At 38.6% G+C, this 17,825-nt stretch overlaps 2 protein-coding genes across 3 annotated transcripts; both read left to right on the top strand.

Annotated features, from left to right (window-relative positions):
• The first annotated feature begins 242 nt into the window (after positions 1-242).
• LOC122654784 (clp protease adapter protein ClpF, chloroplastic) lies at positions 243-11,194 on the top strand. Of its 2 annotated transcripts, none has more exons than XM_043849030.1 (10): positions 243-381; positions 3,291-3,734; positions 4,492-4,551; positions 8,925-9,019; positions 9,268-9,440; positions 9,770-9,882; positions 10,174-10,219; positions 10,622-10,662; positions 10,740-10,881; positions 11,064-11,194. In XM_043849030.1, exons 2-10 carry the CDS (start codon positions 3,402-3,404, stop codon positions 11,084-11,086), a joined length of 1,026 nt encoding a protein of 341 aa, XP_043704965.1. In that variant the 5' UTR covers positions 243-381; positions 3,291-3,401; the 3' UTR covers positions 11,087-11,194. The 2 variants fall into 2 exon arrangements, with proteins under 2 accessions (XP_043704965.1, XP_043704966.1); XM_043849031.1 differs by having other exon boundaries at positions 10,740-10,898; positions 11,062-11,194.
• A 1,930-nt stretch (positions 11,195-13,124) lies between these two features.
• On the top strand, positions 13,125-16,000 carry LOC122654783 (putative pentatricopeptide repeat-containing protein At1g69350, mitochondrial). The gene has a single exon (XM_043849029.1). It carries the CDS (start codon positions 13,262-13,264, stop codon positions 15,881-15,883), a length of 2,622 nt encoding a protein of 873 aa, XP_043704964.1. The 5' UTR covers positions 13,125-13,261; the 3' UTR covers positions 15,884-16,000.
• The last annotated feature ends 1,825 nt before the right edge of the window (positions 16,001-17,825 follow it).

Below are 17,825 nucleotides of genomic sequence, written 5' to 3'. Positions count from 1 at the left end.
AGCAGTTCTTGGTGTGACCCATTGATTAGTTGGGCCGTGGGATTGCAGCTTTTAGGGTCCAATACATATTTATTTAGAAAATCGGCCCGGTCTGATTGACTTGGTTGGGCCGGGTCGGGCCAGGCTTTGGCATGTGAAGTAAAATGATCATCCCTTCCCTTTCTCATATCCGAATCATTTGGCAGGCAATTTTTAGAAACCAAACTTCCTCGTCGCGGGTTTCATTCGTTTTTCTTCAATCAATCAGTGCGACACTGTCTGTCAGCTCATCTGTGAAGTCTGATGATCTCTCCTGCCGAATGCTCCAAAATCTCTTTCTTGAAGCTTCAAATTCGCCGAGAAGTCTGTCTTTCCACCTCTTAAGTATAGCGTATAAGTCAGGTAATTCTGCAAAACCTCTGCTGCGACATTATAATGTTTCACTTTTATCATGTCCTGAGTTCTTTAGTCATAGTTTCGATTGAGCTCTCTTACCTTTCGATTTCGCCTTTAATACCCTGGTTTACCTTATCATTCTTTTCCGTTTCATTGATCATTATAAGCTGGGGCGATTCGTAAAAAAAAAAAACTGAATTCTTTAGGTGAATTTCCGGGTTTGCTGCTGCTTCTCGTCCTTCTTAATATGTGCGAGGGATGGATTCCAAGTCCTCCCCAAATCCCCACTTTCCGTGGTTCTTGTAATAACTAATAATCATGGTGGAAATTGAAATATGTTTCACTACAGAGGACCCTCTTATAACTAACAGTCATTCTTGGAAAGAAATTTTATCTGGTAGAAGGAGGAAATCTCCATAGCCACTTCATAAGAAGGTCTGGCTTGATTGAAGTCCACCTCCTTCGTTAAGGTGATTGAATAAATCAAGAGTCCAAGACCATAAAAATTAAAATCTTTATTGTATGGGATGTTAGTAAGAATGAACATGATGAGGTCTTACTGCAAGACTTACTGTTTTTTTTATGAAAACTGAAATTCAAACATATGTAAGGGATTATTGTGAATTGTGTTACAAGAAATTGTTATGAACTGAAACGTCAACTTGGTTCCTCAAAACACACATTTTTTTTTGTGAGGAGGGGGGGGGGAGAGGGGGAGGGGTTCCATCCGATCTAACTATTCAATGGAACTTTAACTGCAGATATATGAGGACAAAAAGGGGGGGGGGGGAAGGGAGGGCCTTATCAAGGTGAAGACAGAAGAGTCGGACCCATGAGCTCCCGGGAGTCTGCACTCAACTGGCAAGGCACCAACCAACTGAGCAAGCAGTTGTCTTCCTCAAAACATAATTATCTGTAAGAGACAGTGTTGTTTAAAATATTGACTAGAATAGGACTTAGTGTATTTGGTTGTACAAAAAAGTACTTGTATAAATTAATCTTGCAAGTGTTAAATACTTATCTAAATAAAAATCTTGCAAGTGTTATAGGAAAAAAAAGCTGGTAAGACAATGAAAGTTTTTGGCCTTATCCTGCATGTGGAATTTTTCTTTTTATAATTAATTGTTGTTTTAGCTTCTTCGTTTACAATATCATGTATATGTGAACATATATAGCTTACATGCATGTGCTGAGCTTTTTCCTTTTGTTTCTGATGTAAGGGGAACATTCCTTTATATCCTCAGTTTCTTAGCTTAGCAAATAACGAAGGTCCAAACTTTATTTATTCTTATTTTTTTTGGGTCAAGTCTGTTAAAATAGATAGATACCTGCAACTCTAAATACACCCTCTGAGTCCTTCCAAGTTGGATTAGTTGTCTAAGATTTTAAGAGAATAAGTGATGTATATGTAAGTCTACGCATACATGGCATATTATACTTGCATTGCCTGCTTATAAAGTACATTTTAATATCCAATGATGGCAGAAATTCTGCTAAAAATAACTATAGTTAGTGAATATAAGGGAGAGTCTATTGTATACCATGGAACAAATTTGTTCCTCAAAGTATCTTTTTGATATCCAGCTTCTTTTTTTTTTTGGTTGAAAAATATCCATAGTTACTTGGGTTTAAAGTAAATAAAATAAGTCAAGTATTTATTGAATTCTAATTCTTTATTTCAGTTTCTGTAGAATCAGAGAAAAATATGTGTAGGTGACCCCAAGTATTTAGGACTTGGGAGAGTTAGGTGTTTTATGAGAGGCCTTGGGAATGTCACACTAGTATCCTTATATCGTTATTTAGTCCAAGTCAATATATTCTTACTTCGTCATGGAGTTATTGAGCTTGTATGTTTTACCAGAGAAGTGTTTCTTTTATTACTTATGAAAGGGATTCTACCTTGCACGTGGGGCAGATTCCATTGCTTAAGAAGGACTTATGACACAGATTTTCTAGCCCAAAACTTCGTCCAGTTGGACAATCTTAAAGATCAGCAATTGCATTTCCTTGGACAGTTGCTATAGAAGTTATGGGTAAAACATCAGATCTTGAGTTGTGAGAAGAATCGAAATTAGTTTGCATCTTGGTCAAAGATCTAATCAATTTTGCTGTTAATTGTCCAGTATGATGTACCCTGTCCATGTTCCCTTCATTAACTACCAATATACATCACCTTTCTCAAGTGAGGAGCATGTTAGACCGTGTATTGATTTGCTTACCTTTAATCATGGTACTTGGTGCCTGATCATATTTTGCATTCAAGTGCCAACATGCCCCTGATAACAGTTTATAATCTCATGCCTTAAGTTAAATAATTTTTCAGAGTACTTGGGGGCATCTAATAATGCTGACATGCATTAGATTTTGAACTGATGCATCTGCCTTGTGACCTCTTGATATAGTTTGAACAGAAATGCTATGAGGATCACAAGTTCTGCTGCCTAGCTGACCTCTTACTGTGATAGGTCCACTTTGTTATTTGGATATGAGCTGTCTATTTAACCCGATGCTTTACAAGAAAAAAAAAAATTGAAATCCAAGTGTCAATTTTCACTTCAGTGGTCCATTTCCTAGAGGACCTAGGGATCCTCTAAATATGTTACTATTTGAATACATCCCCCTCATAGAGAGACTAAAGCCCTAAGCCTTTTACCTCCTTGTTCATACTTCGTTCCTGTAGATGATTGCTTTCCATTATTGCTTGCATTTGGGTCTTTTCATTCTACTTCATTAATCTCTCTCTCGCTATCTTGTGTTGCTATATGGTTTCCTATCTTGTGAAGGCTCTGCAGATACTTTTGGTTGTGGCTGTATAGAATGTCTTGTATCTCTTGGTTGTATCACATTATTTTCTTAAAGGGTTGTATATATATGTTGGAAGAGTTTAGTGTCATGCATTCTTTCATTGTTCATAGGATCTATTGCTGGAGTTGCAATCTTGAAGAATTCGATGCCAAGAAGGGTTTGATCTGAAAGGTTGTGGCGGAAGGAGAATAGAGTTGATAAAAAATATACAGCTGCTGAAAATGGTACAGAGTACATCTGTGAGCACTTTGACAACTTCTGGAAATGGTGGGATTTATGGCTCCTCTGCTCTGTGGAGAAGTGAATACAGGTTTACAACCAAAATCCATAGGGCCTCTATGATTGAAAGACAATCCCTCTGGTGCCAGCATGTCCTCAAATCATTCCCAACAAGTCAGCTCAATAGATCACAACAAAGGGGGTTGAGGGTTGAAGCTGGTTGGCTGTTTAATAAGAGTGAAGAGGGGATGGATGCAAGTTCAGAACGCAGTGAGAGTGCGAATGAGGACATATTGATATTCTTTTTCCAGCTTGATTTAGCAACTCGTGTACAGGTTTGACTTCCGAGTTCCTTGACTTAGTTTTTTCTTTGCCAAAATGGCTTAGCAAGTTTTCCTGTTCATGCTGCATGGCCTTCTGATTGGATCAATAACTGCCTTTTAAATAGGCAGCCTTATCTATCAGTGTGGTAGAACTTCGGGATTGTCCATGGTTTGGGTACTGGTGGGGATTGGACCTATAAAAGGGCTAAAAATTAATCAAATCTGACTACTGTCATCAATCAATCAGTTAGTTTGGATGGTCAGAAAGAGTGGCCTTCCAAATGACGCCGATTATATGTGTACTTATGTGATCGTATTTTTTTGTTCACTTGTTGGTTATGACATCTCCTAGTTGGGGTGATGGGTTCTGCCCCTATACGTGGATTACTTGTACTCTGTTCAATACTGACAAAATAAGCTTGCACCTTTTTTTGTTGATTAGTTATCAACAACAATGATTTCACAAGAACATGCTTTAAATAGGAAAAACAGATTCATTCAATGTCTTCTGGTCTCTTAGGCAGATGCAGGTATTATAAAAACAAATGAAGCATGCCTCCATTGGCCAGGTTTCTCTTTGTAGCAACAAAATAGTTAGAATTACTCAGTGGTTCCTTCTCAAAAAGTGTTTATCTTTGCAACAATTCCCACTTCAACTTTCTGTTGTACTCATTAGCTTTCAACGATACCAGTCTCTGATTCTTCTTCTCTACAACAGTTTGTATTGTTATCTCTAATTTTTGTTTATTTGGCTGTTCTGAGATGACAGTGTGCTCTGAATATGGAGCAGTACGACATAGCACAACAATTGAGAAACAAGCTTACTGAGGTAATGTCATTGAACTTTTATGCTAGAAAACACATTCTGATAGCATTTCATTATAGGAAAGGGTTGGGCATGCCGCCAGCTTTTGGTAAGCTAGCGGTATTCACCAATCTCAGGGCTGGACACAAGAGGGCAAGGGGTCTTTTACAAAGGGGGAGGAGAGAGGATGACACATGCTGGGCACTTTGGCGGCGTGCCCACCCTTTTCCCCTTCCATTATATACAAAATAGGAAGCCATTACTCAAGGGAAGATGCTTCAATTTTAGAGAACAAAATGTGCAATTTCGTACGCTTCTACAGTATCTTTTTATAATGTTGTTGGTTTGGTAGCATATCATGTGGATTATCTACTTCTGACTTCCGGCATATTTTTTGTGACAACATCAAAGAAGAAGAAAAACCAGCCCTATACAAGAAACAATAAAAAAGAGAGAACAAGAAGATGAGAGAATGGGGAAAACAGAACTACCGATAGAAAGAATGTAATTACCTCTCTACCAGCTGTTTGGATTTGCAAGTTGTAGCTCTTTTCTTCTCAGCCTCTTTGCTCAATAGCTCATTTAGATTTGCAAGTTGAAGCACATAGGCGGAGGAATTTTTCATGTTTTTAGCCCGATAGAGTCTCCATGTATTTGCCTAAAACTCTCTTATTGAAACTCAGACTATTCGACTATTTAAACACCAGATTCCAACAATGATCTCCCCGAGATCAACCACAGTCTCCTTGCAGGGTTGGAGAAACACCCAACCACACTCTCTTTGCAACGTAGGAGAAATTCCTCACTAAGATTCAAGGCCTCAATATCCTTTCCCACACAATCACTAAAAAGTAATTCACAATGGTTCAAAGGCCAAAACACAAGTTACCTCTTTTATAGGTAGATTTACAAGTTCTAGCACTTGTGTTGATCCCTTTGCTCAGTGGCTCATGCTCAATGGCTGTTTAAATTTGCAAGTTGTAGCTATTTTCTTCTTAGTCTCTTTACTCAATAGCTCGTTGGATTTGCAAGTTGAAGCACATAGGTGGTGGAATTTTTCACGTTTTTAACCTGATAGAGTTTCCACATATTTGACTAAAAGTCTCTTATTGAAACTCAGACTATTCCACTATTTAAAGTCATTTAGATTTGCAAGTTGAAGCACATAGGCAGTGGAATTTTTCACGTTTCTAGCTTAATAGAGTTTCCACGTATTTTCCTAAAAGTCTTTTATTGAAACTCAGACTATTCGAATATTTAAACCAGATTCCAACAATGATCTCCCCAAGATCAACCACAATCTCCTTGTAGGGTTGGAGAAACACCCAACCACACTCTCCTTGCAACGTAGGAGAAACACCTCACTAAGATTCAGGGCCTCAATACCCTTCGCCACACAATCACTAAAAAGTGATTCACAATGGCCCAAAGCCAAAACACAAGTTATCTAATTTACAGGTAGCTTAGCAAGTTCTAGCACATGTGTTGATCCCCTTTGCTCAGTGGCTCATGCTCAATGGCTGTTTAGATTTGCAAGTTGTGGCTCTTTTCTTCTCAGCCTCTCTACTCAATAGCTCATTAGATTTGCAAGTTGAAGCACATAGGTGGTGGAATTTTTCACATTTTTTAGCTCGATAGAGTTTTCACGTATTTGCTCAAAAGTCTCTTATTGAACCTCAGGCTATTCCACTATTTATAGATCAGATTCCAACAGTAATAAAATTAACTGTTATGATTTCAAATGGATCTAATTTTTTAACTCTGGTCAACCACTATCCGGAGTCAGTCGGTCGCTGCCATGTAGACTGCGAAGAAATACCTCTCGTACTTACCGATCTAACGTCCTTTTGCATAAGGGTGCTCACAGTAACCAGTGGATCATGTACCAATCGTCCACTCTACTTAGAGCCGGTCGGCCACTTAATCGACCGCCAGTGCTGTCAATGATATTTTTCACAAATTGAAGCACATCAGTTGGACATATTTTTCAGTAGGCTCTCATGTCATGCCAAGTGAACCAATATAAGGTCTATTCAGGTTACCAAAAGGGCTAAGTCAAGGTTTATGATAGATGCTAACCTTTTAGGTCTAGTTTGACTTAGTTTACACTATGAACCACCTATCTTAGGTTTTCTAGATGAAGTCCATAGGTGATTAGCTGAGCTTGAGCACTTGGGATAATTACATCTTAGGATCATCGAGATATTACAAGATAAAAAACAACACCTGGGATACATTCTAGCAAACTAAAGTAAATCTTCCAATCTTGGCTTGAGTTGCTTGAATCATCATGGATGGCTTGACTTGGTATCTTCTAGTTTAGTGCTTGGACTCAAGGACTTGCTTTTCAATGCTTGGAAACTATATATTCATTAAAGCACTTGGAAGAGCATAATAGCTTTTTTCACACACAAATAGAATGTAATCACCAAAACATAAAAGCAATTAATATTCACAAATTGTACTTGTGGCATTCTTTGCCTCAGCAAACAGTATGGGCTTACCACAATGAAAACACTAGCGTAAAGGCAAATGAGGCTGTTGTCCTCCTCGACCACTAGCACCATGTCCTCTTCCTCCCCCTGAAGCTCAGCCTCAAACAGTAAAACCTAAGTCACGTCCACGACCATTGCTACTAGTAACAAATGCAGAGTTATCCTTAGTCAAAGAGGAGGTTTCAGATTTAGCAAGGAAAGGAGAGAATCCATTGGATACGACAAAAGGCCTCATTCATAGAGGGAACTTTCTCACCTGTAAGCATCTGGCTCTTAATGGGCTGCAATTCATAACCAAACCACAGAGGAAATTATGCACGTTGAGATTTTAATATTTCAAGATCATCAGAGAGTGGTTGATAAACATTTAACTCTTCCCACACTATAATATTCACACACAGATTTTCCGTTCTGTTTGAAAGAAAAAATATTTTCATGAAGGTCATACACTCGGAATATGTTCTTGTCTTGGGAAAAGCTCTCCTTTAAATCATCTCAGACACCTTTTGCAGTGTTGGAGACATGGAATTAGCAGCCACTGAGGGTTCCATGCTATTCCATAGCCAAACAAGTAAAGTATCATTCTCACTCATCCACTCTCTGTGTCTTACATTATCTGTTGATGGTGAAGATGACAATTGATATTCCAAATTACCTTTGGCATTAATATATACCTTGACAGCTTGTGCCTAGAGCAGATAATTGGAAGCACCATTCAACTTAATGGAAGTAATTTGGACATTAACATTGTCCATGGAAGGTTTAGAGTCACCCATTGTAGCAATAAAGATAGAAGATCAGCAACCAAATCAATCACAAAAACAGACCAAATTGTAGAGCACAGAGAAGATCCCTCTGAATCGCAGACCACAATAGCTCAATCCACAGGGCAAAACCAACATCAATAATAATAGTGATCTGATAAAAAAAAACCAGGAGAGAGACAGAAAGTGCCATGTACGGGTAACCAGAGAACTTAAAATAAGAGGGTTAGGGTTTCTTGAAAAAATCTTCCAAAATTAGGGTTTCTCAAGAACATAGAAAAGTGATATGATGATCAAGAAAATAGAAGATCTCACTTCCATATACTGAACAAATCATCATATGTAGTCCACAGGAGGAGAAATCTAGCAAACACGTTAAATATCAGTCACAGCCTCACAGGGAAAGAAAACCCCTGCATATGGAGAGAAAACCTTCTGTGCAGGTTAAAGAATCTCTTGCGCAATAAGGGTTAGGTGTAGAAATCAATCCTTAAGGATAAGCAACAGAAGCACATTGATGTAGGCAGTAGACTTCAAAAACATACAAAACCCTTGTTCTTCATATTCTTCTAACTAGGGTTTCAGGTAAGACGGGGCAGCATTGGTTGCTGCAAACCACAATAAGAAGAAACCTAAAAAAGAGAGAATGGGGATAACAGAGCTACCAATAGAGAGAATGGAATTACCTCTCTAGTAGTAGTAGGGTTTTTTTATTAATGCAAAATATATGAAATTACACTGCTGCCCCTACTTAACCCTACTAACTAAAAGAATACCAAGAATACCACTACCGGTACTACTTTACAACTTAACATATCTCACACTGTATATTCTGCAGTAATTTTCCCAAGGCTTTAGGCTTTATCTTTCTTTTTCCCCCTCCCCTCAAATGTTTGTTTTTTTCTTTGCCATTTGATGAACATAAATGTAATAAGTGAATGTTAAATGTATGTTAATGCTCATATGCACTTATATAGATGTGGAGATGGATGTCCTTGTTGGGTTTTTTTGAAGTCATGTATAACATTGCAAGTCCATGTCCGTCTCCAACTCACATGTCCACATCTTAGTTACATGGTTTCCTTGAGAACGAAACATACAATGTCATTGCATTCTTAGTATATTCTCCTTGTGAAAGGTTGAAGCAGAGGTCATCAAGCAACAAGAAGATAAAAAGGGATTGACCTCAAAGAGTGAAGCACAAGATAAGGGCATAAGTATTCTGCGTCTGCGGTGAGGCTTGCGTCATGCCATCCTTTTATCTACAAGTAGCTTTTAAGATTTGAATCATGTGACTTTGTATAATCCTCAATTAGGCAAAAGTGGGTGCTTATTTATTTGAGGTGTTAGATGGTTAGTGTTACTTCTAAATTCAGAGTTTATATGGTAGTCGAACTTGAGATTGCCTCCCTTGCTAGTAATAAGGTCTTGTCAAATCTTGTTAGATCACCATGCCTCTGGGTTTTTTTTTGTTTTTCCAGTGCAGACATGCAGAAAGCAATTGAGACTGAGAACTATGCTTTAGCAGCTGAATTGCGTGATGAAATATCTAAACTGGAGGCAGAATCCCTGGCTGCTTCAGCAAAAGCATTAGTATATGAAATTGCCCAGTATGCATTTCGTCTGGGTCAGAAAGTGAAGCATAAGATATTTGGTATCTAATTCCATTCCTACTGCAGCGTTACTTCTAGTTTTCTGTGTTTGTCTGTGGGTTTGTAGGGTGTGGAGTGTAGTTCTTGAGCAAGAAGGTTTGTTTTGGAAGACGGTGATGAGGGCACGGATGTAAGTGCATTAAAAAAAAAGTAACGAGAGAAAAGATGGACTGGGAGGAATTACATATATTTGCTTGTTCTTATTCGCTAAATGAATGAGAAAAATAATTCTTTTTATATTTGATTCGTGCTCTTATTCACTAAATGAATGAGAAGACAGTTCTTTTCCTGGTTAATAAGCCATTGAGAACTTGAGATCATGGCTTTTCAGGCTATCAAGCTGTTGTTTGTGGAATGGATCCTTTGTGCTGTGAATCTAGTTCGTGGATGGAGACTGCACGTATTGAAAAGTTGCGTCACGGGTCCAATCAGCCATTTTATCAGGTCAAAACTCAAAACAGCTCCACTGTCTTCCTCAAAATTTTCTCCCTATCAGAATTTTTTTTGAAGTTGTCAAAGGGAGGCAGGTAACACTGATCTATGTTTCCTGACTCTATGTGCTAATATAGTACAATATGGGTTGTAATAATTAAGTGACTTGGTTGATATAAGATTTATGTTTTACATGGATGCAAGAAATCCCAAACCATTACAAACTCCCCAAGTTTCTTAGATGAGCTGAATGAGCTACCATTGTGCAAGAAAGCATTCACAATTTGAGGTCTTTTGTCACAGGTTTTGGTTGATGTACATGCAGACCCTAACCTGCTTGTAGCTTACGGTAAAGTACTCTGCGGTTCTCTTTCCTTTGGAAGATAACATTTGTATATCTCATGAACTATATTCTCCGATGCATCTCAGTTCTCTCTTAGGCTACAGTTCTAAGACCGGTTCTTTTAAACATTTCTGGTTACCCTGTTCTTATTTTTTCATGTTGTAAATACTAAGCACTTTTATGACACCCTTGTAAAGGATCCACTCTTGCAATAGGACGCACCAATGTATGGTTGTGGCCTGTGGGACCTACAGAAGGATCTCATCTGTTTCTGTTGCAAATGATGCTCATGCTCCTAGCACCCCTTTCTCATTTTGTGCATGCCATTTCCGTGAAAAGTTTACTCTGGCCATTTCGTTGGTTCTGATCTGAATATCACCTGATACTCAATGATTTTCTTGTTTGCAGTTGCGGAGGAGAACTTATTAGCCCTTGATCAACCAGGCAAGGTTAGTAAAAGTCCTCAGGTACTCTGTTCATGCTCCTATGAGCTTCCTTAAGACCTCATATGGCCAAATTTGTGCAGAAAAGGTTTGATCATCCATATATTTCCTTCCTATTTTATGGAATGGACACAGCTGGCGATTTTATTCCAATAAAGCAGCTGCGTGAGAAGTACAACAGACCCCGTCATGAAGTGCCTATGGATCCAGAAAATGAAGAGGATGGTAGGGAGAATTCTTAAGGTGGGATGCTTTATTTCCTGTGTCCAAAAAATTACCAACGTGATCTCTTGATCAAAAGTACGTTTTGTTTTTTTTTTTTTAAAGGAGCGTCCCGGTGCATGAGGCTCCTGCTACTGCAGGTTCTGTTTTGTTTTTACTTATTGTTAAATTATTCGTCCTTGCAGGAAACTGGGACAATAGACATTAAATGATATAACTATACAGCCTAACCGCTATCCCGAGCTCACTTCTACGTGATAATGCTGTGTAAATATCTTCTATTTGGAACTGGGAATCTTCCCCTCTAGGTGGACAATTTCTGCAAGAAAACAAAAAAAAAGATTGTTGAATTAAAGCTAGGAGCTGGGGAAGAGAGAGAGAGAAGTTCTAGGGAGTGATTTTTTTGGGAGGTGAATGCTGAAAATTGACAGAATATTTCTACATTTTATTTACCAGCCAAGGCTACATAGTATCAAGATATTTGTATATTTAAAATCTTATGCGCTCCAACCCTGTTAAGTTTATTTTTTTGTTTGCAATTTTATGTTTGTCCTAAATAAGGCTGATGCGACTGTTACACCATGTAGCCTGGATGAATGAAGTATCCATGAGTTCAACTGTTATTTAAATTTTCAGCAAAGCAGCAAAGCTGCAGCTTGGCCAATCATTACAGGTACAAGCAACAAGATTAGCCCTAGGGAGAAAATGTAGGAGCTACTATCAAATGGAGCACTAACGGCCTTTTCATCATTGCTTCTTTGGTTTAGAATCTGTTAGGGCGCTCGGTAGCATGCTGCTTTGTTTATCAGCTTGTTCTGGCATGTTAACTGTCGCATACAACTGATCCCTGACTTCTTTTCAAATTTTTTTTTTCAAAAAAATAACTCAGGCTCCTCCCGTGATTTTGATCCTTCCAACCCCTTAAGAGTTCAGAGTCTTCAGACCCTTTTCTCAGAGCCTTGATGCGAGGTCATGGTGATTCTCTTTGGCAATTTTGGTGATGGAAGTGAAAAGAGAATAGCACAAGTGTGTGCCTATCTACTGAGATTTCGATATTGAGAATACACAAAAAATTTTGATATTGAAGAGAACTTTCAGCAGTTTCTTCATATGGGATTACCTTAAAATTGTGAAACATCTTGGATGTTTGGCCGTGTGCCCTTTTCATCTAATGGTCTGGACTCTGGACTCTGGATTGACCCCATTCGGTGCGTGACCAACACTGCAATCCTGAGATCCTATCAATACGCTGTTGAAAGTTGACCATAAATTGAATTAGGGCTTAAAATTTGAATGATGTATGGTTTGGGTTTATCTAGTTGAGATGAATAGAAGTTTTTTTTTTTTTTATGAGATGAATAGAAGTTAGAAACCACATTCCCAACGTACTTTACTGGATGAATCACTTCCTATCTAACCGTAACCGTTGTCACCTCTCATCTAGGGATGTAAACGGATCGGATTTGGCTTGGACAGTGCTATATCTGCATCCGCATCCGCATCCGCATCCGATTAGCTTTCGGACGGATTCAGATAGTACTAAACGGATACGGATTGGATATTTTATCCGTTTACGTGTACATATAGTTTTTCGGATAGTTATAGCCTATCCGTATCCGCATCCGTTTAGCTTTCGGACGGATTCGGATAGTGCTAAACGGATATGGGCATGAATATGGAAACGGATTTCGGCTATTCATTTACACCCCTACAGTTCCATCCCCCATCCCAACCAACCTTAAGTAGCATACTCGATCAAATGGGTGATTTTCTCACCTACTACGGATCACCTCCCATCCATTCTACACATTCGATCAAGGATGTTACTGTAAAGCTCTATAGTTAAGGTGCACGAGGTTTTATCATCTAGCCGTTGATATTCCACATCTTCATAGATGCAAACCTTCTATACTTCGGAATCACTTGATAGACTGATGAATCTATCTCTCCGAAAGAGTCTTTCCAGGTCTGACAAACCGGAAGACTTTCTATGTCTATATCCAAGTAAATCCTTGTTCATTTGTTAACAAAAAATTGAATCAGTACAATTTTTTTTTGTAACCATTGGTATAATAAGTTTCATTTTTATTTTTTTGCACCTGTCTGATAATCAAAAGGATTGTGATCGTCTACGGCGTAGTGGCCTGTGCGTTATCGCACGCATTGTCCGCCTTATCCCTGCCCAAGACCGTTACGGGCAGCACACGTAGAGGATCTGAATTGTAATCAAAATCACTATAATTCTGCACTGTTGGTTCGAGGTTCACGCAAGTATGCAATCGATCATTGGACGGGATCGTGGAATCTACAGAGCAGTTTTCCTTTTCGATCGAAATGATTTTGGGTTCCATCTTTCTGATCAGATAACCCAAGTTACACAGCCATGACACTTTATATGCCCCTCTTCAGATCCTGCACCACCCCAAGAATGCTGTTTCAACTCCACGCCCATCTCTTAATCACTGGGCTTGACAGAGACGCACTTGTTTCCACCAAATTAATTGAATCTTATGCCAGTATGGGTAGCCTCGAATCTGCTAGACTGGTCTTTGATACCTTCTCACAACCAGATTCTTTTATGTGGGGTGTACTGATAAAGAGCTACGTATGGAATCTCTACTTTAAAGAAGCCATTACACTCTATCATGAAATGCTGTATCAGCGAGCCCAAATTAGTAGTGTCTTGCTTCCATCTCTTCTTAGAGCTTGTTCAGGTCTTGGTGATGTGGGTGTGGGTGGTAAGATCCATGGGAATATCATTAAAAGTGGGTTTGACTCTGATGGCTTTGTGGAGACTGCGTTGCTTTCTATGTATGGAGAAAGAGGAGAATTGGAAGCTGCTCGTGTAATATTCGATAATATGTCTACAAGAGATGTGGTTTGTTGGAGTTCGATCATCTCCAGTTATGTTCGGGATGGACAACCCTTCAAGGGGTTGGAGATGTTCCATAGGATGGTCTACCAAGGCATCAAACCGGATTCCGTTGTGATGCTTGGTGTAACTGAAGCTTGTGCCGACTTGGGGTTTTTAAGACTAGCTAAGGCAGTTCACGGCTATATAGTGAGAACGGAGATTAAGAATGCCAGTTCATTGGAGACTCCTCTTATTGTTATGTACAGCAAATGTGCAGACTTACATAGTGCAGCGAAGCTCTTGGAGAAGGCATCTCAGAGAAATAATGTTTCATGGACAGCAATAGTTTCCTCCTACAACCAGAGTAGCCGCTTTCAAGAAGCATTAGACATTTTCGTTAAGATGCAGGAGTATGGAGTGGAACCCAGTTCAGTAGTCATGAGTAGTATTCTGTTTTCTTGTTCTCAGTTGGTTCGGCTCAAAGAGGGTAGATCAGTGTTTGGTTCAATTATCAGGCAAGGTATAGACCCTAATTTTGATGTTGTAGGACCAGCACTAATCGATATGTATGCAAGTTGCGGGAGGCTTGGAGATTCCCAAAAGGTGTTTGATGCAATCCAAGAGAAACAAATAGTCTCATGGAATTCACTTATAACGGTCTATGCTAGGAATGGGTTCTCAGAGGAGGCATTGAGACTCTTTATTCAGCTACTGGCACAAGGACTGTTTCCAGACTCGTTCACCCTGGCAAGTTCTCTATCAGCATGTGGAAATGTCAGTTTCTTACGGCTTGGGGATCAGATCCATTGTCATATTGCCAGAACAGGCTTTGATTCTAATGAATATGTCCAGAACTCTCTCATAGATATGTACTCCAAATGTGGGTCTGTGAGCACTGCATACAAAATATTCAGCAACATTCAGAGGAAAAGCATTGTAACATGGAACTCCATGGTTGGTGGATTTGCTCAAAATGGTTATTCAGTAGAAGCAATAGGGCTATTTGATTGCATGCATTCCAAAGGTCTTAGTATGGATAAGGTGACCTTCTTAAATGTAATTCAAGCTTGTTCACAGTTGGGTTATCTAGAAAAGGGAAAATGGATCCATCATAAGCTCATAATCTATGGTGTGGAGAAAGATTCTCATGTTGAAACGGCTCTCACAGACATGTATGCAAAATGTGGTGATCTTCAGATGGCTCAAAGAGTCTTTGATGACATGTTAGATGGGACTGTGGTATCATGGAGTGCAATGATAGGTGGCTATGGAATGCATGGTCACATTGATTCTGCAATTTCCCTCTTCACCAAAATGGTAGATTCAGCAATAAAACCAAATGAAATAACCTTCATGAATATTCTATCAGCCTGTAGTCATGCGGGATCTGTGGAAAAGGGGAAATCCTATTTTAATTTGATTCGAGATTTCGGCATGGAGCCCAGCTTGGATCATTATGCTTGTATGGTTGATCTTCTAAGCAGAGCCGGTGATTTTGATGGAGCATTTGGATTCATCAAATCAATGCCAGTTCCTGCAAATGCAAGTATTTGGGGTGCTCTTCTAAATGGATGTCGTATTCATCACAGAATAGACCTCATCAGAAGCATTGAGGAAAACCTCTTGGATCTAGAAAAATTTAATTCAGGGCATTATATATTACTATCTAATATATATGCTGAGGAAGAAAAGTGGGATGAGTTTGGGAAGGTAAGATCAATAATGAAACATGTTGGTCTGAGGAAGGTTCCTGGATACAGTACAATTGAGATAAATAGAAGGATCTACAGATTTGGAGCAGGAGATACATTCCATCCACAAACAAAGGAAATATATAGGTCTTTGGAAAATCTCATAACTTTAGCTCAAGAACAAGGTTATCTTTTGGATGCTGCAATCCATGGTACAAGCCTAGGACCCAGGAGCAACAATGTTAAGAGTCACAGTGAGAAGCTGGCAATTGCATTTGGAGTTATCAGCTCTGCTGCGGGGACAACAATACGCATCTCAAAGAACCTTCGTGTTTGCGTGGACTGCCATATTTTTGCAAAATTTGTGTCCAAGATCACAGGTAGAGAGATCATCATGAGAGATTTGAATCGGTTCCATCATTTAATAAATGGGAGTTGCTCTTGTAGAGATTATTGGTAACAAGCCTGATTACAAATAGGAATACAAAAATGGACAAATACCCCCCCTCCCACCCCAAATATGATGGTACAGTGTCATTAATGTTAAATCCCAGTGAATTTGAACACATTTGGAATCATAGAATCCAAATTAGAAGAATAAACCCTTCGGTTCTACTCCTGCTGGCCAATCTAGTAGTACACAAGAGATTCATATTACAAATACATGCATGTCTATTAGAAAATAAAATAAAGAAGTGTCTGAATGACACCTCTATACCAGTATTTAGAACCTAACACCTTTCAATTGCCCCATGTTAATTATCAGATGGTTTTTAAGATAGGGGTATAAAAGGGTTTTTAAAAATAAATTGAAAGTGACATCATTATGTCATTATAAAAAAAGTGTCATTGTCATACATATTTTTTTAAAGGGTTTTTAAAAATAAATTGAAAATGGCGTATCATTATGTCATTATCAAAAGCGTGTCATTGTCATGCATATTTTTCACGTATGAAATGACACAATTATTATCATTAGAAAAAAAATTGTATCCTACCAAAATGGGGGAAAAAGTAAAATTACAAATTATTTGACATTTTGGGTGCATTTGTTGTCACTAAGTAGGTGAACTAAAAAGTTGTAATCTTACTTTTTTGTCCCACGGATCGACATAAATGCCCAACTGAAATAATCGAAAATCCTCCACCCCCTATAAAATAGGCTCGATGGAGGGAATCTCCTGTGTATGAGTCTTGTCCCCTATATCTATATAGAGATTTTCTTATTGGCATCTTTCTTATTGACATCCTTTAAGGTGTCAAATAATTTGTAGCCTTATTTTTTTGTCCTTTTGGTATAACACATTATTTCCAATGAGAGTAAATTATGTCATTTCCCATGTGTGCTTGAAAAATATGTGTAAGATAATAACGATTTTTTATAATGACATAATGATAAGTCACTTTCAAATTATTTTGAAACCCCATTTATACCCAAAACTTAAAGAACTTTTGGGAAAATACACTCATAACCCCCCCTCCCCCAAAAAAAACACCTATACCTATAGGGGTGTCATTCACACATCACAATCAATTTTGCGGGCATGTAGATCCCTTAGGTCACTTACTCACATGTCAAGTTTCAACTTTATTAGAGTTTGCCATGTGAAAAACTAAGCTTTGAAGATCTAAGGCTATGGAAGAGTGCGTCGTAATGGTTGGATTACCATAGATGTGAATGGGCATACATGCCAATATGCACGGGGTATTTGATTGAATTATACTCTGAAATTTGACATGTGGATAATATAGACCATGACTTCTTTATCTAATAGTCAAAATAGATGCATCATGAGTCAATTTGCTAATATTTAAAGTGGGCATGTATGAGAGGTTAATTCCTGTAATAAATTACTACAATAAATGAACAAATTAGCTTAAGACCTAATTAATTCCTGTAATTAATTACTATGCAGTATACAAAGCAAAAGAGTAAAAATATAATACAAGGATCTGGTTTCAGATTATAAACACTCCCATTTCAGTAACTCCATTGTCTCATTGTGAATCCAACATCACTGACAAGAAGATCTGCTACATCCATGGGGGCTTTATGTTGTATTATTATTTTATAGAAGCACTTTGGGTCAAAGCACTTGTTTCAAAAAGCACTTTTTCAAGTGTGTGTCAAAGTTTCAAAATTGTGTTTTGTTTCATTCCCTCTTCTTTTGTTTCCCTCCTCTATTTTGTTTGAAATTGGTTGTACTCTCTTGTGTGCAAGAGGCTAGAATTGAGCTCAAGAATAGTCCCACATTGGTTGTGGGAGAGTTACTTGAGGGGTATATATATAGGATTGTTTCCTTAAGGTGTGAGCCTTTTGGAGAGGAAGACACCCTACTCTCTAGTGTGTGGGGGGTCCTTGGGGTGCTTTTGAATCTCGCGCGCGCGCACCGAGCCGAGCC

Source organism: Telopea speciosissima, chromosome 3, assembly GCF_018873765.1.
Source record: "Telopea speciosissima isolate NSW1024214 ecotype Mountain lineage chromosome 3, Tspe_v1, whole genome shotgun sequence".
Taxonomy (NCBI): domain Eukaryota; kingdom Viridiplantae; phylum Streptophyta; class Magnoliopsida; order Proteales; family Proteaceae; genus Telopea; species Telopea speciosissima.
This window is presented reverse-complemented; position numbering and strand designations above follow the sequence as displayed.

Bases quoted from the DNA above. Each gene is read 5' to 3' on its own strand.
- LOC122654784 (XM_043849030.1), top strand. From the start codon at position 3,402: ATGGTACAGAGTACATCTGTGAGCACTTTGACAACTTCTGGAAATGGT. The intron at 3,735-4,491 runs GTTTGACTTCCG...CTGAGATGACAG, and splicing joins ATTTAGCAACTCGTGTACAG to TGTGCTCTGAATATGGAGCA. The intron at 9,020-9,267 runs GTGAGGCTTGCG...TTGTTTTTCCAG, and splicing joins ATAAGTATTCTGCGTCTGCG to TGCAGACATGCAGAAAGCAA.
- LOC122654783 (XM_043849029.1), top strand. From the start codon at position 13,262: ATGACACTTTATATGCCCCTCTTCAGATCCTGCACCACCCCAAGAATG.